The following is a 27,608-nucleotide window of genomic DNA, read 5'->3' as shown; positions in this document are numbered from 1 at the left end:
GACCGCTCCTACATGTACTTTATTAAACAGGTGAGCACATTTACATAAAACTAATCAATGTTTTATAGTTCAACAATGATAAAATGTTAGAATATAATCTGTATGTTATTCTAATGTTGATCTAGTTTACTGCTAGTCTCATACAGACAAACTAACACATACATTTCAACACATTCAAATGCAGTTTAGTGTGATAGTGTAATGTTAGACCAAGTGAAACAGCGCTGCGTTACCTCACAAGTTTAATTTGTCTGATAAACTGACCTGTGAGTAGTGATTCTGCGTGTAGTTCGGTAGAATGAAATGTCCATATTCCTTTTATATCCGCGGGACTCGCGTCGCGTGTGGAGCTGATCGCTGTCTCTTAGCAATCCCGAACTGCTTCATATCACAGTCATGATAAAAGCATCGATGTATTAACTCATCCATAAACATTATTATATCGGTCGGCTTGATGCTGACGACAAGATCCATAATTCTTAGCAAATGTTGCGTCATCAAACTACGCCTTTGTTATTGTAAGAGGTTAGCGACCCCTAGCGGCCAAAAATTACATACTGTACGTTTAATTATTCAGTTATAAATCATGTTTCTTCCTGGTTTACATGTCACAACATGAGTTAAAGAGTGTATAGCGGCAGCCAGTAACCGCTAAGTGGCTGAGTAGAGGGATTAAAGATTGACGCGTTTTCACTGTTGATCCAGGTGATTTATTATAACATTGAAAAGAACAGCAACATGATGATGATGATGATGATGACAGTAAAGTAAACAAAAGGAAATGAAATGAAATCTAAATGAAATGAAAACGGTCAACAGAAAGTGAGCATCCCAGCTACTCACCCCCTTCCTCCATGCCAACCACACGCAAACTAACAGGTAATATGCACCTAAAACAAGTGACGTAACAAACCGAAAATAAAAATTTCTAAATAAAAGACATCAACCCAAACCTGGCACCTACAGAGTGAATATAACTTTACATAGATCTCAGTAACACATGTAATGTTCAAGTGTTCTGGTTAAACTTTCAGAAGTCCGCATGTGTTTTCTGTTGTCTTTAAAAACTAAAGGAGGAAGTCCATCACTAATGTGACGTAAGACATGAAGCTTACACTGACATTTTGAAGAAGTGAACATCAGTGATAAAGGAGAGAAGTTTATCTTGATGCCGGATCATTTCAGAGCAAGAGAGGATTCAATTCAGTTTACAAAGAGAAGCCCCTTATAATCTCCTGTAGAGATCAGTTAAAGGCAACAGCGGTGAGGAGAAATCTCTCTAAAGATTATTAATATGGGAAAACACTTCGGCAAGAACACAGACTCAACTTTGGACACACTTTTCCTTCTGTACTGACAGTCAGACAGACAGAAACAAATTACAGGAAAATCGAACAATTTGCAATATGAGTGGCTTAATAATGTCAGATTCCACATCAATAAAACAACAATTCTGATATTATTGTAGATGATAAATAATAATTTGATGTAGGGCTGGGCGATATGGCAAAAATATCATATCACGATTTTTTTCAGGAAAATCACGATTCACGATTTTATCACAATTCTTTTTTATGCTGGTTTTACTATTTTGTGACTGAGCATTACAGCCAAACTAATGTCCATATTTTAAAAACAAAGCTTTAGGTAACAAAATATAAAATAAAAAAGAATGGCAGACAGGGGCGAAGATAAAAAAAATTGTCATTATTTTCTTTATGTTAATAAATATTAAGATCAAAGATACACATGCACAACTATAAATAAACAGTGCTTTATGTTTTCAGCTACAGTAGGTGTATTTAACAGTAGCATTGAAGAAAGTAATTAAATGAACAAATATGAAAATAAAACAAAACATAGACTTCACTGTATAAATTATACATTGATACTTATTAAAGCTACTATTAAAGTTATCAGTCTTTTTGCATTTTGTTGTTTTATTAACATTAAAGGGATAGTTCTCCTAAAAATTCAAATTGTCATAATTTTCTCTCTCAAGTTGTTTTAAATTCGAATAAGTTTCTTTCTTCTGTTGAAAATAAAAGTTATTTGGAAGAATGTGGGTGACCAAACAGTTGATGAACCCCAGTGACTACCATAGTATATTCTTCTCCTATGGAAGTCAATAGGGACCAGCTACTGTTTGGATAGCCACATTCTTCAAAATATTAATATTAGAAAAATATTAGAAAATATTAGAAGGAAATCAATACAGGTTTGGAACAACATTAGAGTGCATAAATAATGAGAATATACACGCATTTGACATGCAGATTTTCTCTCGATTTTCTCAAGTTTGCTTTCACTTTAGACATAAACGACTTTGTTTATGTAAACCTTGTGTGTATTTAACAGTATTAGCACAATAAGACTCGAAAGATAACTTACTCCAGTATCCAGGCGCTGGTAGACAGGCTTTTAGTGCATGTGAGCTTCACATGTACGCGCTGAGAAACGCACACGTTGTAACAGAGTGAAATATCTGTAACAGTTAGTTTGTAATGAAAGAATGGAAAGGTGTAGAGATACTACAAGCCATTAGAGGGCGCTATATATGCTTACCTGTATGGCATATAAGGAAAAGCTGGCATGAAGAAGCAAGTTAGCTGTCTTCTTGACACTTTGCTGGAAAATTGTTCCCTGGATACTGGAGACTTACCCTTCGGAAAGTTCACGCGGGAGGAAAGTTGAAGAAGCGATGATAAAAGTTCTTCGAGTTGCTGTCACCTAATGAAGAGAAGACAAGGAACTTTATTGGAAGAAATGGGGAAACGTGACAAAGGGGTGAAAACGATGTCGGGTAGGCAAAGCTGTGCTGGAAATGGGCCAGAATGGGCTAACTCGGATGACACTGAGAGTGAAGATCATATGGAGTTTAGCCAGGAGATAGATAGAATAAGAGAGAGACGGGGTGGTGAGAGTGGAAAAGAGGGGTCAAAGAAATTCAAAGGGATGATGACTAAAGTTGATGGAAAGGATGATAATTTGAAGATAGATGATGAGTGCAAAGTAATACTTAGATTTGGGGAAGAAAATGGAGTGCTTGGTATGAATCCAGTGAAGTTGACTACGATTTTAAAAAACCAAGTGGGAGATGTCAAAATGGCCAAAGTTTTGAGGGATGGAAACCTTTTAATAATATGCAAAAATGAAGATCAAAGAGAAAGGGCCTGTAGAATGAAGGAGATAGGAAGGTTTAAAGTAAGTAGCGTTAGTCGCGTGGAGAAGAGAAACATGTGGAATAGAGGGGTGATTTGGGGGATCCCTGTTGATGTAAATGTGGATGAAATAAAAGCAAACTTAAAAGGAGGGAAAGTGAAAGATGCCCGAAGATTGACCAGCTTTAAGAATGGGGTGAGACAAGTAAGTGAAAGTGTGTTGTTGGAATTTGAGGATGAAATGCTTCCTAACAGAGTATCCCTAGGATATATGATGAATAATGTGAGAGAATACGTTCCTAAACCTTTGAGGTGTTTTAAATGTCAGAGGTTTGGTCACACAGCCATGAATTGCAAAGGGAAAAGAAGGTGTGCTGGATGTGGTGAGGACCATGATTATGAGAAATGTAGAAGGGATGTGCAACCGGAATGCTGTAACTGTGGAGGGAATCACAGTGTGGCATACGGGGGATGTGAAGTAATGAAAAGGCAGGTTGAGATTCAGCAGGTCAGAGTGAAAAATAAAATATCATATGCAGAGGCCGTTGGACTGGTGAATCACAGGGAGGAAAGAGTAGTAAATGAGGCAAGTGAGAATCTGAATAATGATCAACATGAACAGATAAAAGGGGGTAAAGTTCTGGTTGATTTAAGGAAATTAGTCATCTTTATAGCAGGGGTCATCAATGCTACAACTGAGGCAAAGTCAAAAACGGAAAGGATACAAATAATAGTAAAGGCAGCAGTGAACCATCTTAGCCTGAATGATTTGTCCTGGGAAGAGGTGAGGAATGAGCTAAGTGCTCAGGTCAGTCAGGAAGCTTCATCTGTTGGCTGATATTATGGTTCTTATTCTTCAATGGAATGCAAGAAGCTTGGTGGCAAATGGGCAGGAATTTAAGTATTTTATCAGTTCGTTACCAACTACACCTGATGTAATCTGTATACAAGAAACATGGTTATCACGGAAATTAGATTTTAGTATATATAATTATGTTGGTGTAAGGAATGATAGGGAAGATGGTGTAGGGGGTGGGTGTGCTACATTTATCAAGAAGAATATTCCATATCAAGTTATATCAAAAGGAAGGGAGGAAGAGTATATTATTGTTAAAATATGGACTAAGCAAGAGAAGTTTTCTGTGGTAAATTATTATAATCCATGTAGAAGATTAGATGGCGATAAATTAAATCAGATCGTTGAACTAGCAAGTGACCGCATTGTTTTATGTGGAGATTTTAATGCCCATAGTTCATTATGGGGAGGGGGGAAAACTGATTTAAATGGTCTAATAATAGAACAGTTGTTGGATGAGTTTGATCTGGTATGCATTAATGATGGGAGAAGCACAAGAATAGATGTTCACACAGGTAAAAGTTCAGCACTTGATTTAACACTAGTGTCAAAAGAGGTGGCAGGTATTTGTGAGTGGGAGTTATGGGAGGACTCTACTATGGGTAGTGATCATTTTCCTGTTTTATGTAAGTTATGTGTGAGAAAGGATGAGAGGGAAGAAGGAAGAGAGGATAAATGGATATTAAATAAGGCTATGTGGGGTAAATTTGAATATTTATGTGAGGAGGCGAGTAGTGAAATTGATTTAAGCCAGGATATAGATGAAATTGATGGAAAATTTAAAGAAGTAGTGATTAGAGTGGCTAACTTATGTATTCCAAAAAGCAAAGGAAAAATTAATAGGAAACCAGTTCCATGGTGGACGGAAGAGTGTGGGAAAAGCATTAAAGTAAGAAATAAGGCATTTAAAATGCTGAAGAATAATCTTAACTTCCAAAGATTAATAGAATACAAAAAGGCCCAAGCTCAAGTTAGGAAAGTAGTAAAGAAGGCAAAAAGAGACAGTTGGAGAGAATATTGTAATAAAATAGGTAGAACGACTCCATTAGGAAATGTGTGGGGAATGATAAGGAAAATGAGGGCAATTAGAAAGGACTGGCAGTTTCCAGTTTTAAAAGCAGGAGAAACCATTGCAGTAACAAATAGGGAAAAAGCTGATATCATAGCTAAGGCCTTGGTTGAAATTCATAGTTCTAATAATCTGTCAGAGGCTGGAAAAAGAGGAAGAGAAGTGACTAGAGATGCATACCCAGCGGCACTAATAAGAAAGGAAAGTACAGAGGATGCTATGGATTCCCCTTTTACATTAAGCGAAATGAAACGGGCAATAGATAAAGCTAAGGTAACTGCTCCAGGAAAAGATCAGATTAGTTATAGTATGTTGAAACAGTTTGGAATTTTAATGCAAATGAAACTTTTAGGTTTATATAATAAGAGCTGGGAAGAAGGGAGATTACCAATAAGTTGGAAAGAGGCTATTATTATACCTATAGCAAAACCAGGAAAGGATTCAACGAATCCAGCAAACTACAGGCCCATTGCCCTTACGTCGCATGTTGGGAAAATTATGGAACAGATGATTGTAGAAAGAATGACATTTTATATAGAAAGTAAATATCTTTTATCCCCTTATCAAAGTGGGTTTAGGAAAGGACGGGGAACAATGGACCCTGTGGTTTGCTTGGAAACAGAAATTAGAAAAGCTATGATAAATAAGGAATCGGTTATGGCAGTTTTCTTGGATGTGGAAAAAGCTTATGATATGGTATGGAAAGAGGGGCTATTGATTAAATTAGATAAAATGGGTATTAAGGGAAGAGCTTTTAATTGGGTCAAAAGTTTTTTATCTGAAAGGTATATTCAGGTTAAAATTGGTGCTTCAGTGGCTAATAAATTCAAAGTAGATAATGGGACCCCGCAGGGTAGTGTGATAAGCCCATTACTTTTCTCTATTATGATCAATGATGTTTTTAGTAAAATAAAGTATGATATTGGGAAGTCATTATTTGCTGATGACGTTGCCCTATGGAAAAATGGCAAGAGCTTATGTTTAGTTCAAGAGAAGATACAGGAAGCAGTAGGTTTAATTGAAGAATGGTCGTATTCATGGGGTTTTAAATTCTCAGTGGAAAAGACAAAGATGATGGTTTTTACTCAAAAGAGGGATAGGGTGGCTAAGGTGTTATTGTATGGGAATCAAATTGAGCAGGTGAATTACTTTCGGTTTTTAGGGGTAACATTTGACTCTAAACTAACTTGGACAGAGCAGGTAAGGAAAGTAGAGGAAAAGTGTAAGAAGATTTTAAATATAATGAGGTGCTTAACTGGGATAGAGTGGGGTTCTAGTAAAGGAGCCTTAAGAGGGGTGTATGTGGCTTTAATAAGACCAGTGATGGAATATGGAAGTATAGTGTTTAGATCTGCGTCGAAAACATCATTAAAGAGACTGGAAATTATACAAAATCAAGCACTACGAATGTGTTGTGGAGCCATAAGGTCCTCACCGGCTTGTGCATTGCAAGTTGAGGTGGGCGAGCTTCCATTAAGTTTAAGATTTGAGCAACTGATGATGAACTATTGGACTAATCTAAAAGGTCATAATGAAAGATGAAATCCTACAGTTAAGTGTCTTACCCCTTGTTGGGAAAGTGGGAAGGCTAAGATAGAATGCTTTGCTTGGGCATCTAGTAAAATAGCAATTGAAATGAAATTGCAGGAGAATAAGTTCAGTCCTAATGTTCCTTTTTCAAATACGCCGCCTTGGTTGTTTTCGCCACTAATTCTAGACTTCTATATTCAAGGAGAAATAAAAAGACTTAATGGGAAAGGAAACTGGGTAGAAAAAGTGGAGGACAGAATAAGGTCTATATATAATTCATTTATAGCTGCATTTACGGATGGCTCAAAAGATCCTAAGAGTGGTGTTACTGGTTTTGCATTCACTATTCCAGAATTAAAGATAAATGTTAAGGAAAGAACCTCTGATCATTTGACAGTATTTACTGTGGAAATGTTAGCTATTTTAAGGGTATTACAGTGGGTAGAGGAAAACAAAATTACCAAGGTTCTCATTATTGTGCAAGAAGTAGGGAAAAGGAAATCTATAGATCGATGTACTAGAAAAAGTAGCATTTTTTCGAGGTTGAGATTAGGACATACTAAATTAAATAAAACTATGTATTTATTGAAAAAGCACCCTTCAGGTTTGTGTGATTGTGGAAGGGGAGAGGAATCAGCTGAACGTGTGATTAGTGAATGTGTCAAATATGAAAATCAAAGGATAAAATTAAAAGAGGAATCACTGAAATTTGGGGAAAATGTGTTGAACCTTAAAAATCTTTTTAAAATTGGAGAGCAGATAATGGGAGCTTTGTTTAACTTTTTGAAAGAAACTGGTTTAATAAAAAGGATTTAATTGATTGGTGAAGTTATAAAGGTAGAAAGAAGGTAAAATTAGTTTTTTGTTTTGTTTTTGTTTTTATCTATTGTGATGCTTACATTTCTGGCCCACACTCCAGCACAGTAGGTGGCGGATATGCACCTTAAATGTCGGTTGCCACCCGCCAATATAAGAAAGAAGAAGAAGAAGAAGAAGCAAGTTAGGCATATGTAATTAATTGCACGGACCAAGTTAGACACAAAACAGAGAAAATAAAAATAATTGTGAAGGGAGCTGAAAAGTTTTTGGGTATAAACAATATATCCTGGGAAAACATCAATAAAAGACTGGAAGGAGATGGGAAGTCAGGAGGTGCAGGTGATAAGACAACTTGAATATTGTGCAGTGGAATGCAAGAAGTTTGTTAGCGAATGGTCAAGAGTTTAAAGGTTTTATAAAAGAGCTTAGAAAGAAACCAGAAATTGTATGCATACAGGAAACCTGGCTTAAGCCAGTGTTGGATTTTAATATTAAAGGTTATGATTGTGTACGTAGAGATAGAGAGGAAGATATTGGGGGAGGGTGTATAATATTTGTAAAACAAGGAGTACAATATAATGTTATAGAAAAAGGAAAAATGTTGGAGTTTATAGTAATAGAAATTTTGGGGGAAAAAGGAAATGTTAAAATTTTAAATTTTTATAATCCTTGTAAAAGACTATCACTAGAGGTGTTGGGTGAACTAATTGTTCATTTAGAAGGAAAAGTTATATGTTGCGGAGATTTCAATGCTCATAGCACACTATGGGACAATTGCAATGATGGAAATGGAATAGTGATTGAAGAATTAATGGAGTTAAAGGAATTAGTATGTTTAAATGACGGTGGGGGAACAAGGTTTAATGTGAGAACAGGAATAGAATCAGCTATTGATCTTACACTTGTTTCAAGTTCACTAGCGGGTATGTGCATATGGGAGGTGATTAGAGAAACAACTATAGGGAGTGATCATTACCCTATAATAATTGAGGTAAATTTAAGTTTAGGAAAATGTAATACAAGAGGAGAAGACAAATGGTTCTTTGAAAATGCAGATTGGGAGAAATTTAGGAGTATTAGTGAACAAGAAATGGAAAACATTAAAGTTAAAGAAGGGATTGATGAGGTTAATAATGATATTTGTAATGCTATATTGATATCAGCAAGTCAGTCTATTCCAAGGAAGGGAGGTAGGAAAAAAAAGAAGATTGTACCATGGTGGACAAAAGAGTGTGATAAGGTAATTAAATCTCGAAATAAAGCTTTTAAAATGTTAAAAAAGAATCATAGTTTTCAGAACTTCATTGAATATAAAAGGATGCAAGCAAATGTTAGGAGAATCATAAAAAATACAAAAAAAGACTTCTGGAGGAGGTTTTGTAACACAGTGGGAAGGGAAACTGAAATTGGTCAAGTATGGAATATGATAAGAAGAATGAATGGGATAAAAAGAGAATTTGGGTATCCAGTATTAAAAGATGGAGATACAATAGCAATAAAAGATGAAGAGAAAGCAGAAATGCTTGCAAAAAGCTTTGTTAAAATACATAAATCAGATAATAGTAGTAAGGAGGGTAAAAGAGGAAGGGAAAGGACATTGGAACAGTTTAAAGACTTAATACAGAATGAGGAATATAATAATGAACAATTGAATATGATATTTACAAAGGCAGAGTTAAATCGAGCTCTTAGGAAACCAAGAATTCAGCTCCAGGTATAGATCAGATTTGCTATTTAATGCTAAGACATCTCAGCGAAGTATCTAAGGATGTTTTATTAAATATGTACAATAAATCATGGGAAGAAGGAAAGTTACCACAAAGATGGAAGGAGGCGGTGATAGTACCAATACGTAAACCGGGGAAGGATAGTACAAATCCAGGAAATTATAGACCTATTGCGTTGACATCTAATATTGGTAAAATAATGGAAAAAATGGTGAATGAAAGGTTAATGTATCATGTAGAAATTAATAAAGTCTTATCCAAATATCAGAGTGGTTTTAGGAGAGGGAGAAATACAATGGATCCGGCTGTGTGTTTAGAACATGAGATAAGAAAAGCACAAATAAATAGAGAGAGTGTAGTAGCTGTCTTTTTCGACATAGAGAAAGCTTATGACATGATGTGGAGAGAAGGGTTGTTAATTAAACTGTATAAGTTAGGTATCAAAGGTCAAATGTATAGATGGATCAAGGATTTTTTATCAGACAGAACACTTAAAGTGAGAATAGGAAACAGTTATTCAGAAAAGTTTACAATTGTAAATAAGTCCTGTATAATAAGTCCTTTATTATTTTCCATTATGATAAATGATGTGTTTGAAGATTTGGATAATGGGCTGGGCCTCTCACACTTCGCTGATGATGGGGCAATCTGGAAAAGGGGAAGGAATATTGATTTTATTGTGAAAAAAATACAGGAGGCTATTACAATAGTTGAAGAATGGTCATATAAATGGGGTTTTAAATTCTCAGTTGTTAAAACAAAAATAATGTTGTTTACAAGGAAGAAAATTGGAAGTGAGGTGAAACTAAAGTTATATAATCAAGAACTGGAAAGAGTAAAATATTTTAAGTTTTTGGGGATATGGCTTGATGAAAGAGTTACGTGGGCAGTGCATATTCAGAATATAATAAATAAATGTAAGAAAATAATAAATACAATGAGATGTTTAGTTGGTAGTGAGTGGGGGGCAGATAGGATGGCATTAAAGGCAATGTATAATGGACTGATTAGATCTGTGTTAGATTATGGGTGTGTGGTTTATGGATCAGCTGCAGAAACATCTCTTAAAAAATTAGATAATATACAGAATCAGGTATTTAGACTATGTACAGGAGCTATAAAAACTACTCCAATTACAGCACTACAGGTGGAAATGGGTGTTATGTCTTTGGAAATGAGAAGGGAACAGCTATCATTGAATTACTGGGTTAATTTACAAGGCCATAGTCAAGAGCATCCAACACTAGACACGTTAAAGCCATGTTGGGAAAAAGAGAGGAGGAAAACTAAAAGTTTTGGATGGACTGTGATACAGAAAGCAACAGAACTTAAAATTAATCGATTAAATGTTAGTCCTACTGTTCCATTACCAGTAATAAAACCTTGGGTACTTCCAGATGCTATAGTTGATTTTACATTGTTAGAACAGAGAAACAAGGGTAAGGAATGTAATTCATATAATGTACAGACATATATTAATGAGTACTACAGTTATGTTCAGATATACACAGATGCATCAAAGAGTTCAGACAACAAGATAGGAGTAGCATTTACTGTTCCAGAGTTTCATTTATCAATAAGGAAAAGGATCAGTGATGAGCTATCTGTTTATACAGGGGAAATGGTTGCATTATTATTAGCGATACAGTGGATAGAAGAAATAAGACCTGTGAAATCAGTTATTTGTTCAGACTCATGTTCATCATTGGCTAGTTTACAATACAGTCATTCAGATAGTAGACCAGATATTTTAATGGAGATAATGCAAACAATATACAGAATTCAAATGATGGGGATTACAGTAGTATTTTTGTGGGTGCCTGCACATGTTGGTGTTCAAGGAAATGAAATTGCAGATAAAGAAGCAAAAGAAGCAGTTAAAAACAATGACATTAATTTAATTGTTAATTTAAGTAAGAGTGAAATTAAGAGTATTATCAAGAAGAGACTAAAGGAAAGGTGGCAAAAACAGTGGGATAAGGAGAAAAAAGGTCGGTGGTTCTATAGAATTCAAAGGAAAGTGGGAGAGATGAGAATTGCAGGGAAAAATAGGAGAGAAGAAATAGTAATATCACGGGTGAGATTTGGACACACAAGATTAAATAGTACGCTTTATAAAATGGGTAAACATGATACGGGAAGATGTGATTATTGTGGGCAAGAGGAAACAGTAGAGCATGTTTTAATGCATTGTCAGAAATATGAGAATGAAAGAAGGTTGTTAATTCATAATTTAAAAAACATAAAAATGAAATTCATACCAAAGTATATTCTGCAAAATAATTCGAGAAATGAGTGTTATATTTTTATTCTTAAGTTTCTTGAGGAATCTAATGTGTGGGAGAGAATTTAAAAAAATAAAATAAATAAATAAGGGGGGGGGGGGGGGTTTAGTCGTTTTGATCCACACTCCATACCAGTTGGTGGCGGAAATACACCATTGTGTTGTTTGTCAACCGCCAATAAAAATTCAAGAAGAAGAAGAAGAAGCAAGTTAGTTTGGGGGTAGTGGGAGCACATGTTTCTTGGAGGCTACCTTAGAAAACTTGGCCTCATTGAGAAACCGTAGGGTTTTAAGCTCAATGTTAAGAACTATTCATTTACCATGCGTCTTAGGGTGAATTGGGAAGCCTATTGGTTTAAAAGGATTTTGTGGTGGAGTGGATTTGTTTGTTTTGTCTTCTCCAGCCTGAAAGGACAATTCTAAAGAAGAGGGAAGAAGTTCAACGTACTCAATGTTTTTCTTCATGGAAACCAATTTCAACGCACTCAATGTTTTTTCAGGTTGCATAGCTTCATCTTTTTCTCAGGACAAAACTTCATTTCAGATAAGAACCTTCATTTGATTTTTTTTTTTTTTTTTTTTTGTGTGTGTGTGTGAAATCAAAGACACTGTTTCTCTAGTTCTTCATTTGGATTATTGTTATAAAGTGCCACAGAATTGGGGAAATAAATCACCTAAAGATTATGTGCTCAAGTTCATTAAACAATAATTGATCTATGTGATAAACTCTCGTTAGTAACTAAATCAAAGAACAAAAAGAGAAAAGATACAACGTTAGAACAGCAAGCGAATAAAATGTTTAACCGACAAGGCATTAAAGCACATGCAAATGATGAACTTTTGTGAACTGCAGTGTCCCGTTCCGCTGCGTTAACATTTTATGTGAATATACGTCGCGTTGTTCAGTATGTTAGACAGAGGCGCCAGAACAGCAACTGGTAGAATGCGCAATATTACGATATTTCTTCAAAAGCAGATCGTGGAGACATTTTAATCGTCCACGATCAAAAATCGCCATATCGCACAGCCCTAATTTGATGCATTTATATAGCGCTTTTCTCTGCATTAATACCACACACCTCTCGCTGCAGACGTTCAGTGTGCTGACAGAATCCTCTGTAGATCTGTTGATCTGAAGGGGAATTACAACTAACCAGTGTCATCACTAGATGTTCTGGACTACTGTACAATGTCTTGCCTTGGGACATCCTTGTAGTCATCATGATCAGTGTTTCTGTGACGTTGGTATTTCTTGTAGACAGCAAATATAATCCCAGCCAGAGCCAGAACCAGCAGAGCTCCACACACACACAGTCCAATAATCCAAGGCTCTACAGCTGAAATGAGGGAAGAGAACACAAGTTTTTAAAAATGTTGTTTCTTTTTTCTTTTTCTCTCAGTTTCTCCTGTTTTACTTACTATGTTGTTCTATAGGTTTGTGATCCTCTGTTCCCAGTTTTCCCTTTGATCCTGAGCCAGATTCTGTAGAGGAGATTGAAAGGTTACTCACACACAGTTTAGCATCAATTTTCTGTTCAAATCCTGATTAAAAATCAGCTCAAATATCTCTCCTCATCCACTGATCTTCTCTCACCTGTGACTGAGACTGTGATCAAGGTTTCTCCTTCATAATCCAGAACTCTGTATGTTCCAGTGTCAGTGTCTGTAAACTCATTAATGCTCAGAGTCTCGTCACTGACGGTCAGTCGATCACTGCTGACCCCGTGACCTCTCGTCCACACCTCTGTCCAGCCTTCACTAGAGTTTCTCTCCACTTTATCAGCGTTGATCAACAGAACATCCAACTTCAGATCCTCTCCTTTCTGCACAGAGATCTCATCTGAGGAGGAACACAGACATTCATCATTATTATAATGTGTCAATCAATCAAGACCATAAACACATATTTGGGATTAAAGGAACGAAATGTAATCATTTAAAAACCATTCACTGAAAAGCCTACATTGAAATCATCTAATCTGAATATTGAATAATTGTTACATTTAATGTGTTTGCTGATCGCAGGCCCTGCACACAATAGTTTTAGGAAATCATGAAAGCACATGATGATGGTTTGATCAGTTTTGACTTTACCATGAATATGAAGATGAAGATGATACTCCAGGGTTTGTGGCTTCACTTTTGTCTGATCATTAGTGTAATAGACTCTCAAAATGTATTTCCCAGCATCACTGTAGATCAGATCCTTGATGATGATGTCACATGATCCTGTTTTAAACACTCTGTCATTTTCACTCTTACATTTTTTATTCTGACAAACAAGGATGTTTTCTGCCTGTCTGTTTAATTCAACAACAGTAATCTCTCTGGCCCCAAATTCACATGGCAGGGTGACGTTTCCTCCTGTTTTCCCCGTCACAGATATATGATTGTTTCCTACAGCTGAGGATTCTGCAAACACAGACAGAATAAAATTAACTCAATACAAAGAATCAATACTGAAAAACACATGTATTGTTTCTCTCTATTCTCCGTAATCAATGTCATCATGAAATATTATCATTTTAGTGAATATATTTATATAAAAAAATTATATATATATAATTGTAGGTAATAAGGAGCCAACAATATTAGCTGTGCCACATTTTAAAATATCAAATGTTGTAATGTAGTGAATTCCTGAACATGTTTATTAATAGATGAACTGCACAGAGAAGTAATCATGGTGTGTGATGATGTAATACACAAAGAAATTTCCATCATCAATCCACAAATGTCAAGCAAAGTCACTCGGTGCAAACGAGAAACAATCGACTAGATCAACCTGGAAATGAAAGTTAAACATTGTTACAATGTATAAACAAATATGATACTGACCACTATATTTGATAAAGCTAAACAGCAGCAGCAGATTCAACCATCTGAACCTGAAGAGAAACAGAAGAGCTGGTTTATGGCACAGATACAGGCTAATAATCACAAACACATTTATACAGGGATAAACCCAGAGATGGTAATGTACCCAGTAATGGCTAACTTGGATCATGTGACACACCTCAGCCTATTGTGTAACGTCTGTGCCTGCAAAGTTTAATGGCAGTCAGCTACAGTTTACATTTCTTGTGGATTATTAACATGTTGGTCTTGTGAATAGATTATCTATATTTGGTGATATATCGCTAGTAAAGGTACAGTAGGACTGCATTGTTTGTGGACTGAGCTTTACTGTGGAAAAAAGCGCAAATATGTCTCTTAGCTGCAAAGTACTAGTCACTGCAGGGCACAAAAAACTACATTTAAGATTACACTAAAAACTTAATTGTAATTTAATTCTTTTTTTAATTCATTAAAATTATATGTATTTTTTTACTGTACATTTTCATCATTAGGCACACAGCAGTTGACACTAACACTTCTTGTTTGATTTTAATTAAACAACATACAATATAACACAATATTTATAATATTTATTAATATACATTTAGTATTTATTCATTATCAGCGTCATATCATATGCATACATGCAGTTAATACTCAATACAATTGACCCTTCGCTAAGCCCCGCCCTCCTTAGTTACTGTTGCTACGCCTGTCAAGCTTTTGCGCCTGGCACGTCTATTACAGTATGTATGCACTGGTTTCAGACATTCCTAAGGAGATAATTAGTCATTTTTTGGCGAACAGGTGAAAATATGAGAGAGCAAGACTGCAGTATGCATTCGAGGGCTATATCCACGACATAATATGCAAACGATTAGAGAATAATTTCATCAAAATTGAAGCTAAAGTCTATAACGTTAGGTCCCAGCGCAAGCAGCAGCCGCCTCATACGCTGACCATTCAAATGGGAAACACACAAATTGAGGAACAGCTTTGTGCATGCACAGCAGGGTAAGTGAAATGTGAAAATATTCTAATATTTATAAATCAAACAGCTTATCCATATGTATTGTGGAATAAACACAAGACATTAGCCTGACCACTTGCAATGATAACATTCTCCCGCTTATATTTGTAGTGCGCCAGGCTAACGTTACTGCTCGTGCTCACATGTCGTGGGTCACATTATTAGTGACTACTGTTATGAACGATTAAGTTTGCATACCAACCTTTTCCTTGGAGATCTCCGGCAAGCCCCCTGATGTTCCCTCCTTTTACTAGCCTAACTATATTTTACTTTTACTAGAACTAACACCGGGAGAGTCGCGATCGGATTGGGGTAACGTTAGTTTGGCCGTCGATTAACAAAATGCTGAAATATATTTTTAAGTAACGTTAAATTATGTCAGTGAGCCTCCGTCTTGCCTTTAATCACACTGCTTGATCCACGAGCTGGACAATAACTTTATTCTAGAGCTGCTATAAAGCGAAAACACTTTACTTTTAATTTCCTATTATCAATGTAAAGCTGCTTTGGAACAATCTACATTGTTAAAAGCGCTATATAAATAAAGATGACGCCCGGCATTTCTCCCCTTGGGTTTTAGGTTTCGGGAAGAGAACAAAATCCACCACCCCGTCCAAACTTTTAGGGTACCGGAGGGTTGTTCCATAACCAGTGTTGCCAACTAATTTTCAGGGGAAGTTGCTAAAGGCAGATCAATTTGTTGCTAAAAGTTGCTAAATGACGTTGTGACGTCATTGCGCTATGACGTCATTACGTAATCGCAACGCAACATTACGCCATTATGTCATACGTATATTATTTGAAATGCTAATTTAGATTTGTTTGTAAAAAAGAAAAGAAAAATAATATATATATATATATATATATATATATATATATATATATATATATATATATATATATATGTATACATACATAATACAAACACTTTTTCATGATCAGATTTTTTAATTTTTAAATACAACATTGATATTGTACAGTTAAACACTTTACAATTACATTTAATGTAGGCTATTTTCTTATCAACCAGTGAAACATGAAATGTGTTTTTGCCAAAAATGTGAAATGCATGCTACTGCTGCTGCTGCCGCCCGCAGCCTCTGTGCCTGGCTATATAGACCTGTAGCCCCGCCCCTGCGCTCGTTGTCTTTTGTTTTCCGGTTTTCACAGCGATTTCCACATTTACACAGCGATCTTAAGGAATTATGAATGAACCGCTCTGTCTATTTAGCTAGCTTGTACGTGTGTTGTTTGGATTAGAATCACTTTCCAAAAGTTGCTAAAAGTTGCCAAATAAATTTAAAAAATTGCTAAATTTGTTGCTAGGTGCTTTTTGAATAAAAAGTTGCTAGGGTAGTCTGAAAAGTTGCTAAATCTAGCAACAAAATTGCTAAGTTGGCAACACTGTCCATAACCAAGGCCGTCCATAAGGGGGATAAAGGGGAACGTTTTCTGGGGCCCAGCCGCTAGGGGGGGCCCATGCAGTCCAGCAATAATTATGTTCATCCTACATATAAGCAAAGGTTACCATAGTTTATTTTGAACCAAAATAGCACCATTAATTGTTGAAAGTGCGAAAAAAAACATTTTATTTAATGTTGCTTGAGTAAAATGTAGCCTGTGTCATAATGAAACACACCTCTCCTGAAAATGGTATGAGTAGCCAACGCAACGTCAAAACGCCAGTGCTTCGCGCCAGTTCGCAGCGCAAGTGACCTTATTTTTCCTGCAGACCAAAATTTCGTTATTTCAAATGTAGGCGCGTTGCGCGTGGCAAGCGCGCTCATAATCCGCCGGCGCGACCACAACATTGTCCAACATCAAATGGCAAACGTAATGCAAGCGGAACGAAACTGCTCGTTATTGTGTGGTTGACGGACCGTTTATCAGTTTGAACCAGTGCAGCGCGAGCCGATCTCGATCAAGCGACACTGTTACTACACAGCTCTAATAAGAGATCCGGTAAAGAAAGCATTTAATAACATCGCTGCGAGATCTAGTGAGAAACATTCGCTACTACAATATTACTAGGGATGGGACTTTTTATCGACAAAACGACCGACATTCGACACATGCTCCACTCGACAAAAAAAATAGAGTGTCGACATGTCGAGGGGGCGGGGCTTGTGGGATTTCCAAATTGCATTTTTTTTTTTTTGCTTTTAATTTATTACATTTCCTATTCAAATACACATCATAAAGTGCCACTTTTCCCATAATGAAATAAAACATTTTAAATAAAACAACCCATTTTTTCTAAATAGGATAGCCACTAGACCGTTTACCCCACTTGACCCTGTGTGTGTGTGTGTGTGACAGGCGACAGAGTCAACATGGCGGCAGCGGCAAGGAGCAAGGTGTGGGGGAGTTTTAGCAAAATTAATGATAAGATAGTGAGGTGCAAATTGTGCGGCAAAGATTATGCGTTCCACACATCCACGTCAGGGATGCAGGCTCACCTCGACAGAAAACACCCGATGCCGTCAGCGACACAGAGCAGTATGGAAGCCTTCAGAGTGCGAAAGCTGGACAGTCGCCGCGCAGAGAAGATCACTGGTTTAATGACTAGCATGGTAGCTAAAGATGTTCTGCCTGTCAGCTTTGTCGAGGGGGCAGGTTTTCGCGAATTAATGGCTTTTCTTGAGCCTGATTATCTAGTGCCATGTCGCAAAACGACGACTCTGCGTTTGGAAAAAATGTACGTGGATAAGGCTGCGTCTCTCCGTAAATTGCTCTGTGCAGCAGAACACCTGGCCATCACCACAGACGCATGGACGGCTCTTACTACTGAGTCTTACGTGACTGTTACGGCTCACTATTTTGAGAAATGGAAAATGAAAACTGCTATCCTGCAGACACGTGCCATGCCAGAGAGGCATACCGCCGAAAATCTTGCTAATGTTCTGAGAGCAGCAGCTGAGGACTGGGGCATAGCTGACAAAGTTGTAGCATGCGTTCACGACAATGCTACTAATATAACTGTGGCAACCTCTCGCCACCTGGAATGGGAGTCACACCGATGCTTTGCACACACGTTGCAGCTAGCCATCAATGATGGCTTCAAACTGAACTCCATAGCCAATGTGGTCGGTGGGGCAAGTCGTCTTGTCTCGCACTTTCATCACAGCACGGTTGCGTCTGAGGCGCTCAAGAAGAAGCAGGCGATACAACTTAAGGAGCCTCACCGTCTCATCCAGTACGTAAAGACAAGATGGAACTCTATCCATGATATGTTTGAACGCCTGCTCGAGCAACGTTGGACCATATCAGCAGTTCTGTCAGACCGAGAGGTGACCAAAGTGTCGGATGCCAGGACCCTGGATCTCACCGATGCCAACTGGCACACCATGGAAGAACTACTGCCAGTTTTACGTGCCCTGAAGTTGGCCACAACCGCACTGTGCAGTGAAAAAGAAGTGTCGGTGTCAGTCGTTTACCCGATTACAGCTGCTCTGCTTTCTAGGTTAGTTTGTGTGTGTGTTTTTTTTTTTTTTTTTTTTTTTAGTCGATTGTATGATTCTGTGTCTATATGGGGAGAATTATTCTATTAAAATATAATTGCCTTCCTTGTCAGGCACCTGCAGCGGGACGAGGGGGAGTCTCCAAAAGTCTCAGAATTTAAGAGAAGAGTGTCAGAGTCTCTCACCTCTCGAATGGAACCTGAAAATCCCGGCACCGCACAGAAGGCAGCCATCGTCGCATCCTTTTTGGATCCGCGTCACAAACACCTAAAGTTCACGACCAACGAGGTTAAGGAAGCTGTGCACGAAAAGGTTAGAGATCTGTTGTCCGGGCTCCGTGTGGTCTCAGGTGACGAGTCCGGGCCCGCAAAAAGGGCAAAACCGGTGGATGCAATGGTTTCATTCTTCGGAGAGGACTATTTCATGGGGGACACGGTCACATCTGACCACTCTGAAATGGAACGTTACACAAACGAAGAAGGAATATCATCCAGTCAGGATCCTGCGCTCTGGTGGTCTCTCAATGAGTCCAGATTCAAAAACCTGAGCCGTCTAGCGAAAGCCTACCTCTGCATCCCCGCCACATCTGTGCCAGCAGAAAGAGTGTTTTCAGCCGCGGGACTGGTCGTGAGTAGACTCCGCAGTCGCCTTCTACCCAAACATGTGGATATGCTTCTGTTCTTAAACAAAAATTAGGCCTAAATGTAAAGATACATATTGGTATATTTTATTTTCACTGCTGATTTGTTATGTTGAGTTGATGGTATTATGCTGCCTCCTTTTTTGTGGTTTAAAAAAAAATGGGCACGCTGTTTTCAAAATTAATTGTTGCTTATTTTCACGTTTGATAAGCATGTTAATGTTATATAATTATAATATAGAGTGTTATTTTTTTCATTCGGAAAACTATCTTGTTTAGGCTACATGCACAGAGCTAATTAACTAATGGACAGGCCGTTTTATTTCTGTAAATTCCGAACGGCAAAAAGTAGCCTATGTCTTATGTGTTTGTAAGGCTGTTGAATAAACATTTTAAATTAGCCTACTCTCTCTCTCTCGTTTTTATTATTACCGCTTCAATGGTCAAAATTTGACACTAGAGCCATGTTTTTGAGACTAGAATAAACTAGTACAACAATGTAGAATATTTTCCACCCTCCGCATTGCTGCTGCTCTTTAAAAAAAAAAAAAAGAAAAAAAAAGGCCGACAATCCGACAAAAAGTCGACACATGGGCCTCGACAGTCGATTTCCCAAATCCCGTGTCGTTCCCATCCCTAAATATTACATTTCTTTTTTTCCAAGGAGCTGTTTTGTTTTATATGCTCCTAAGAAGAGTCAATTATAGCTCTAGAATTGCTCAAAGTAAAAAAAAATCATACTTTATGATGTTAGTTTTAATAAATAAAAAAATAATTAAAAAAATGAAATCAAGGAAATTTCTCTGGCATTTCTTTTGCTGTATCAAAAACGTACCGAACCGTGACACAAGTGTATCGTATCGAACCGTGAATTTTGTGAACCGTTACACCCCTACTGTTTACACAACAGCTGATGCGAGAGTAAGTGTAACAAAGCAATTTGCAATTTGGCAACCATGTTAATCTCTTGTTGCATGGGATGCGGCACATACCTGGTAAACAGTCATTTCTAACAACATAGGGCAATCTGGCGAGCGTGTTGTTTTAGGCTAATACACCAACAGCACATTTCTGTTTAATAAAGCGCTCAGAAATGTGTCATTTGCATATTAAAATCTCAACCTTTGTGTGTGTGTGTACCTATGTAGCCCCCATCAATGAGTAAGTCTCTCTCAGTTAAATGTATGTGTTAATGTAGGAGAGAGAGAGAGAGAGAGAGAGCACACGCATGATATGAGTAGATAGCGGATTTGGGGAGGGCCCATTCACTGGACCTTTACAGGGGCCCAGTCATTTCTGTGGGCGGGCCTGTCCATAACGCTTAGAAAAGCGGGGATTAAACTCCAAAACCGGACTTGAATGAGCCTAACAAATAAGTTGGGGCTAAAGTGGTTCCATAAAAGGTAATTGAAGTTCACACAATCTCACTAATTTGATCCTGGTTTATCTAGTCTAGATAATTGCGTGTGCACGCGTTTCTGAAGCAGCCCTAGAGGTCGATCGTGGATCAAATCGATCCACCATCAAACAGCGTATATATTTTGTGCTGTTTTATGCGTTTGTGACCTGTTTTTTTCCCCCTCAGTGCAAAACTTACATTTTACAGTTATATTCTCCACCTGTAAATGTTAGAAAGTCGTGCAAATGTATCCATTTTACTGCTAATCTTCATATTGAACGAGCGCCGCTGAGCGCATGCGCGCCATATAGAAGCGCAATAATTCTGACTAAAATATACATTTTGCTTGGCAAATTAATATGCAATATTTTATAACACCAGAAATATCTTCTAATTATAATCATTTATCTTTAGGATGTTGGATAAGTTGCAGTGAACTTCTAGCTCATTACACTCATATATTTTATACTTCTAATAATAAAAAATAAAAAAAATGAACAGAAGTAGCCTAATTCAGGGAAGTTTTTTTTTTAAGAAACTAAATATATAAAGATACAAAATATAGTTTTGGGTATAGGACCTATGCTACTTAATAAAGATGACATATACTTATTTAGAATGCTGAGAATTACAGCTTTTAATGCAATAATGTTTTGGAGAAAGCAAGAATCCCCAATTTTAAATGAGTGGTTAGATTTAGTTTCTAAAGTGAAATAACATGAAATTAAGAGCAAATGTATACATTTTGAAAATATATGTGCAACTCTAAAATCAAAGAATATTCCATAAAATAAAGGAATATATATTAGCCTACATTAACTACATTTTTATATAGCCCTCCCTTTTATTTCTAGTTATTTGTTATTTTATTTATTTACTTATTTAATATTGAATATTTGATATTTAAATAATATTACTTGAATAACTATTAGGAATTATGTGTCATTATAAGAGTTTGTTACATTTTTATTAATATTTATTTACTGTTTTTTTTTCTTTTTCCCCTTAAATCATATGTATGTGTTGGTGGGTATTATCACAAAAGAAAAAAGTAGAAGGAAAAATAAGGAATATTTATTGGGGGAAAATATGATGTCTTTAAAGGAACTGTCCATTTGTATAATTGTGTTAAATGTGTTTGAATAGAAAGACATAATAAAGTACATAATATATATATATATATATATATATATATATATATATATATATATGGTAACATATTTGTTATTTGGACATTAGATGTCCCTTATTTAGAATTTTAAACCTACAAGTGTATTTTTATGATAGCAATAACTGTAAAGGGACTATTGGGGTAAATCAAATGTAGGCTAATATACTGTCAATTACTAAGCTCAGATTCATCTTACCAGTTAAAATTTATACTGTGCTTTTGTAATTATTTATTTTTAATTTTGTGATTTTAACTTCTGCTTTAAAAAGCTTTTTTTTAGATTGTGTTCTAATGTTCTTCTAATCATAAACATGTACTATAGCCACCGGCGGCGCCAGGGGGGGTCTTGGGGGGTCTCAAGACCCTCCCAAAAAACGCCTTGCCCCCCCATTTGACCCCCCACCCCCTTCCTGATTAAAAAATATATATATCCTGGATAAAGATTTAAAAATGTTTCTCTTCAAACTACGCAGAACAATAATAATTAATAATTTATTCGACATATAAAAAAATATAAACATAAGAATCACTGCGACGCCTCATGAACGTCGTTGCGCCTTGCGTCATTGCGTTCAAAGCGTTGCCGCGAGCCCGCAAGAGCTGCTACAGTTATAGCTTGAAGCTAAAAATGGATCGCTTTGCTGGACAAAAGAGGAGCAGAGAAGATGCCAGGGGGAAACTGGACAGAAGTAGGGCAATCAAAAGGTGGTGAGAGTATGAGAATTATGGAAGCTTGTTTCCGCCACAGAATAAAACATTTTAAAAGATAATTGCTACTTTTTATCTCACAATTGCGAGTTTACATCTCGCAAAGCTGTCTTTATTTCTCAGAATTGCGAGATATAAAGTCAGAATTGTGAGATAAAGTCCAATTCTAAGGGAAAAAAAGACAGACTTTTTTTTTTTTTACCTCAGAATAGTTTATATCTCATAATTCTGACTTTATAACACGCAATTGCGACTTTATATCTCCCAATTGCGACTTTATTTCTCAGAATTATGACTTTATATCTCACAATTCTGACTTCATATTTCTCAATTCTTAGAAAAAAAGTCACAATTCTGACTTGATATCGCAATTGTGAGAAAAAAAAAGTCAGAATTGTGAGAGAAAAAGTCGCAATTATTATTATTTATTTATTATTCAGTGGCGGAAGCAAGCTTCATAGATACTATTTTGTAAATATGTTTTCTGTCATGGGTGTGGCTATGGCAATTAAAGTTCGAGCATATTTTTGCAAACTGCAATTGATTAATTAATTAAAAACAAAGTAGTTGATATGCTGTGTTGTTTTTGTTGTTTAGTAGCAGTAATATGCAGTTATTAGCCGTGTCCACTGGATTTTTTGTTGGTTTTCATGAGACCCCCTCTTAAAAATACCAGGACCCCCCACTGCCCCCCCAATCAAAATTGTCTGGAGCCGCCACTGACTACAGCTGCTAAACAAAACCAGAGAGAAATGTATTCATAAATCTTTAAAACAATCTAATTAAATCTTGGGCACAAAACATTCAGCCTGTAAAAAAAGAAAACCTGTAGTATATATATTGTATTTATCTATCTATATCTATAAATACAGTACATATACAGTATATATATAGGTCTACAGTATATTGTCTAATTTATCATTGTAGCCTTATATAAGTTCTGTATACTGTGTATTTATTTTTGGACTAATAGTGGCTAATAAAGTCAAATAATAGTATGAGAGAGTGTCAGTGGTAATATCATTGTGTTCTTGTCGGTCAGTGTTAGAGGATCTGTGTAACAGCTGAGGCTTAGCCTGACAGTTAGCCTGCCCTGGACCAGGCTAGTTTCCCAGCATAAGTTGCCAGGGTAACTGTGTTTGAACTATTTTAAATTTGCTTTATGAAACAGAATCCACCGACAATAAGTCTGACTAACCAAAATAAGCCTGGCTTGTATTCTAATCTTGTTTTATGTAACAACCCTCTGGTATCAGATTTGCACAACACTTCGGTTATGTTTCCCTCGCTCGAAAGCTTGCCACTGCCAGACCTCCCGCGCCTAGTAACGGTTGCTAAGCCACGATTGGCCTGTGGTGGTTTTCGGGCGTGGCTTAGCGAAGGGTCAATTCAAGTCTTATTATCATAACTTGTAAAACCTGAAAGCCAAAGAAAGAAAACATCGGTATTGTTTACTTTCTTTAGAAAATATACAATACAGATACAGATAGCTTTATTAATCCCCAAAGGGCAATTCAGTTTCTACAGTACACCGTCTAGACATACAACCATTCACACAGCCATAGCATGTAGTATATAACAAGGGCAACATGACAGGGTCCGGATCCAAGGACCGTTTATATATATAAAAAAAAAAAAAAATAAATAAAAAAAAAACCTACATACACACACACACATGTACATATACACACATACATAAACACATACATACATACATACATACAGAAACACAATAAAAAGTAAATAGAAAGTGAATTACACATATCCGTAGCTCCTAAAGTGCATAGTGCCAAGAACAGATCAGTCCATAATTATTTCCTCAGCTCACTGTTTAACAACATAATTGCTGAAGGAATAAATGATCTTCCATAACGGTTTGTCTTTCTAGGGGGCTGCAAATAACGCCGACCTGATGGCATAAGAACAAATTTATCTCCCAGAATATGATGTTGGTTCATCAAACTTTTTACTTTATGAAGAACACGTTTCTCCCAAAGAGAATTTAGGTCGCACATTTGGATTCCAATAATTTTGGAGCAGACTTTCACAATATTATTTAAACAGTTTCGGTCCTTCACTGAAATGTTACCAAACCAACAAATAAAAGAAAAAGTAAGAAGGCTCTCAATATAAGACAAATACACAGTGCACAGTATAGATTTAGAAACCCCGAAGGAATTTATCCTGCGCAATAAATGTACTCTCTGCTGGGCCCGTTTGACCACTAATTCAGAGTTCCTTTCAAACTTCAGTTGAGAATCAAAAACCGTACCCAGATATTTATAATAATTTACGATCTCCACATCCTCACCATGGATCCTGCATACTGAAGTATTTGTCCCTTTTTTTCTAAAATCAATAATGAGTTCCTTAGTTTTAAGAACATTAAGATCAAGAAGGCTGTCATCGCACCACTTTACAAAATCAGGAAGTGCACGTCCATGATCTGACTCTGTGCCATGGAGGAGTGACAGCAGAGCAGTATCATCAGAAAATTTAACAAGAAAACTGTCCTCTTTTAGAGACCTACAACTGTCCGTGTATAAAATGAACAGTAGCGGGGAAAGTACACAGCCTTGTGGGGAACCTGTGTTGGAGACCTGGGTTTTTGAAGTAACCCCATTTACTAAAACCCTCTGTGTCCTATCAGTCAGAAAATTTAAAAACAAGGCTAAAAGCTGGTCGGGCAGATTAAAATAAGAAGCAAGCCTCTCAATCAAAATGAGAGGCTGCATTTTGTTAAAAGCTGATGAGAAGTCAGCAAATAGAAGCCTGGCATGAGATTTGGGTTTCTCCAGATGCTTATAAAGTGTGTCCAGGATAAAAAGCTTAGCATCATCCACACCTTTATTCCTCTGATAGGCAAATTGGAGAGAATCAAGTTTGCCCTCGACCAAGATAAGAACCTCTTCTTTTAGGATTTTCTCTAGGTTTTTTACTACAAGAGAAGTAAGCGCCACAGGTCTGAAATCTTGTAATTCCCTAGCTCTATTGATTTTGGGGATAGGAATAACAGTGGAAGATTTCCAAATAGTTGGGAGCTTACAGTTATCAACACACATTTGAAAAAGATGGGAAAAAACACCACTGAGTTGTCCAGCACAGTGGTGTAATGTGTGACCACAAATAAGGTCCGGGCCAGGGGCTTTCCTCTTTTTTGTTTTGTTAAATAGAACCTCAACTTGTTCTTGAGATATTTTAATATCACTACATGGTGTCAAGGAGTTTTTCAACCTGGAGACATCATGCATGAAATCAGACGTTTCAAATCTTAAAAAAAAAGTATTAAAAGCATCAGGCAAACAGTCATCCTGAACACTGACAATATCACTCAATATTACTATTAAATGTCATGGTAATAACGTAAACAAGTCCTATCTGTAATGGTAATGCGGTGTACGAGACGAGGCTGACTTCAGCTCCTTTTTCGCCAGTTCCTTATTCAGACAATCTTCGTCCTACGAGTCCTATCTGTCGCGACATTCCCTCCTTTACAAACAAGTAATCGACAGCCTGTTCACGAAACATGTTTTACGCTACACAATACTTTTGTTGGGAACGATATGTAGATTTTCCTATGATAAAGGTTATTTTATAAGAGAAGACAGAGACGGGAATGTGATTTGGTGATAATCACGTTCATCATAAACATGTCGACTTATTTCTTTAGCATCATTAGCAGGGTTAGTTTTCCACAAACAGAAACACAACTATTGGTTTAATCACACAAAAACACACAGACTGGATATATATTTAAAAAATATGAACACTTACATTGTGAAACTTCGGCTTGAGTCTTTTGATCAGGCGTTAAAACTTCATAAATTACAGCATTTGCGAGTGGTGAGACCAAGACGAGGATAATAACTTTCCTGAAAGTAACTTTCCAGAATCTGCCAAGTAGGTTAGAGGTAACTGCTAGAGTTGTGACGTTCGCGAACGAACCGATTCTTTTGAACGGCTCATAAACATGAACGATGGGAGCCGAGTCACGCGGCTGGAGGGGAGCCGTTCTTTCTGTCGTTCTTATTTCCTATGCGTGTTTCACACAGATGCACACACATTAGCTCCTCCGCGAGACAGAACAGTTATAGGGGGAGGGGCGCACCCAGCGATGTAGACATTTCCATTTTATTTATTCTAATTTTATCTACAGTATATATTTAAAACTTTAAATATTTTTTGTTTTCTATCAAAATGTTCTTGTGTGAAAACAATGTTCTTGTGTGGAAGTGTTTGTAGTAAAAGCTGTTTTGCACAGAAATTCATTGCAGCCGGCTTTGTTTTTGATGTTTATTTGTGAGTAGGTATTGTATGAATAACATAAGTCAACGTAGCTTTACACATACATACACACACTTTGTACTAAAGGTAAATCCAAAATAGTGATGTCACTGTCTAAGCAGAGGGATGTTGTGCAACCCTGGAATATAGTCCACACATGACAAATGAGGTAATAATCAATATTTCTGAATAATTCAAACTCAGATATTGGTGTGTGTGATATCTGAGTTTTAATTATTTGACTACAAATCTCACCTCATCATTCCTCCCAGTGATTATTTCCAGGATAAACTGAGATGCCCCCAAGCTGGCTTCTTAAAACTGACTAAATATTTAAAAAGAGCCAAAAGAGCCGTTCTTTCGAACGGCTCTTTGAAAGGAACGGATCGCCAAGATCCGGATCCCCTCAAAGAGCCATAAATCCCATCACTAGTAACTGCAGGCTGGAGCAATGGGCGTGCCCAGAGCCATAGAAAGGAATGGGGCGTGCCGTAAGGTCTTTACACGAAAGCTTCCTGATCCGCAGGGCCGTGCACAGACATTTTAAGGGGCAGTGGCCTAAACCAAAAAAGGGGCAATATTTTGTTTTGTTTTTTTGGGGGGGGGGGGGGCACACTAGTGTGGCAAAATT

The 27,608-nt window shown here is 36.9% G+C and overlaps 1 protein-coding gene across 4 annotated transcripts in view; it reads right to left on the bottom strand.

Annotated features, from left to right (window-relative positions):
- The window catches only part of LOC311093970 (uncharacterized protein), a 42,165-nt gene extending 15,582 nt beyond the window's left edge, over positions 1-26,583 (bottom strand). Inside the window, exons 1-7 of one of the 4 annotated variants that reach the window (XM_084131682.1) lie at positions 26,468-26,583; positions 14,285-14,334; positions 13,541-13,858; positions 13,041-13,286; positions 12,866-12,928; positions 12,645-12,783; positions 688-9,810 (exon numbers count right to left, since the gene is read on the bottom strand). In XM_084131682.1, the coding sequence (XP_083987808.1) occupies positions 9,738-9,810; positions 12,645-12,783; positions 12,866-12,928; positions 13,041-13,286; positions 13,541-13,858; positions 14,285-14,334; positions 26,468-26,469 (891 nt within the window). In that variant the 5' untranslated portion in view covers positions 26,470-26,583 and the 3' untranslated portion in view covers positions 688-9,737. Of the gene's footprint in view, positions 1-687; positions 9,811-12,644; positions 12,784-12,865; positions 12,929-13,040; positions 13,287-13,540; positions 13,859-14,284; positions 14,335-26,467 lie in introns of those variants that run through there. The other 3 variants (XM_084131684.1, XM_084131683.1, XM_084131680.1) reach the window with 3 other exon arrangements.
- Positions 26,584-27,608: the final 1,025 nt, after the last annotated feature.

Source organism: Abramis brama (assembly GCF_963993115.1).
Source record: "Abramis brama genome assembly, chromosome: 12".
Taxonomy (NCBI): Eukaryota; Metazoa; Chordata; class Actinopteri; order Cypriniformes; family Leuciscidae; genus Abramis; species Abramis brama.
Note: the sequence above shows the minus strand (reverse complement) of the source record. Positions and strands in the feature narration are given on the sequence as shown.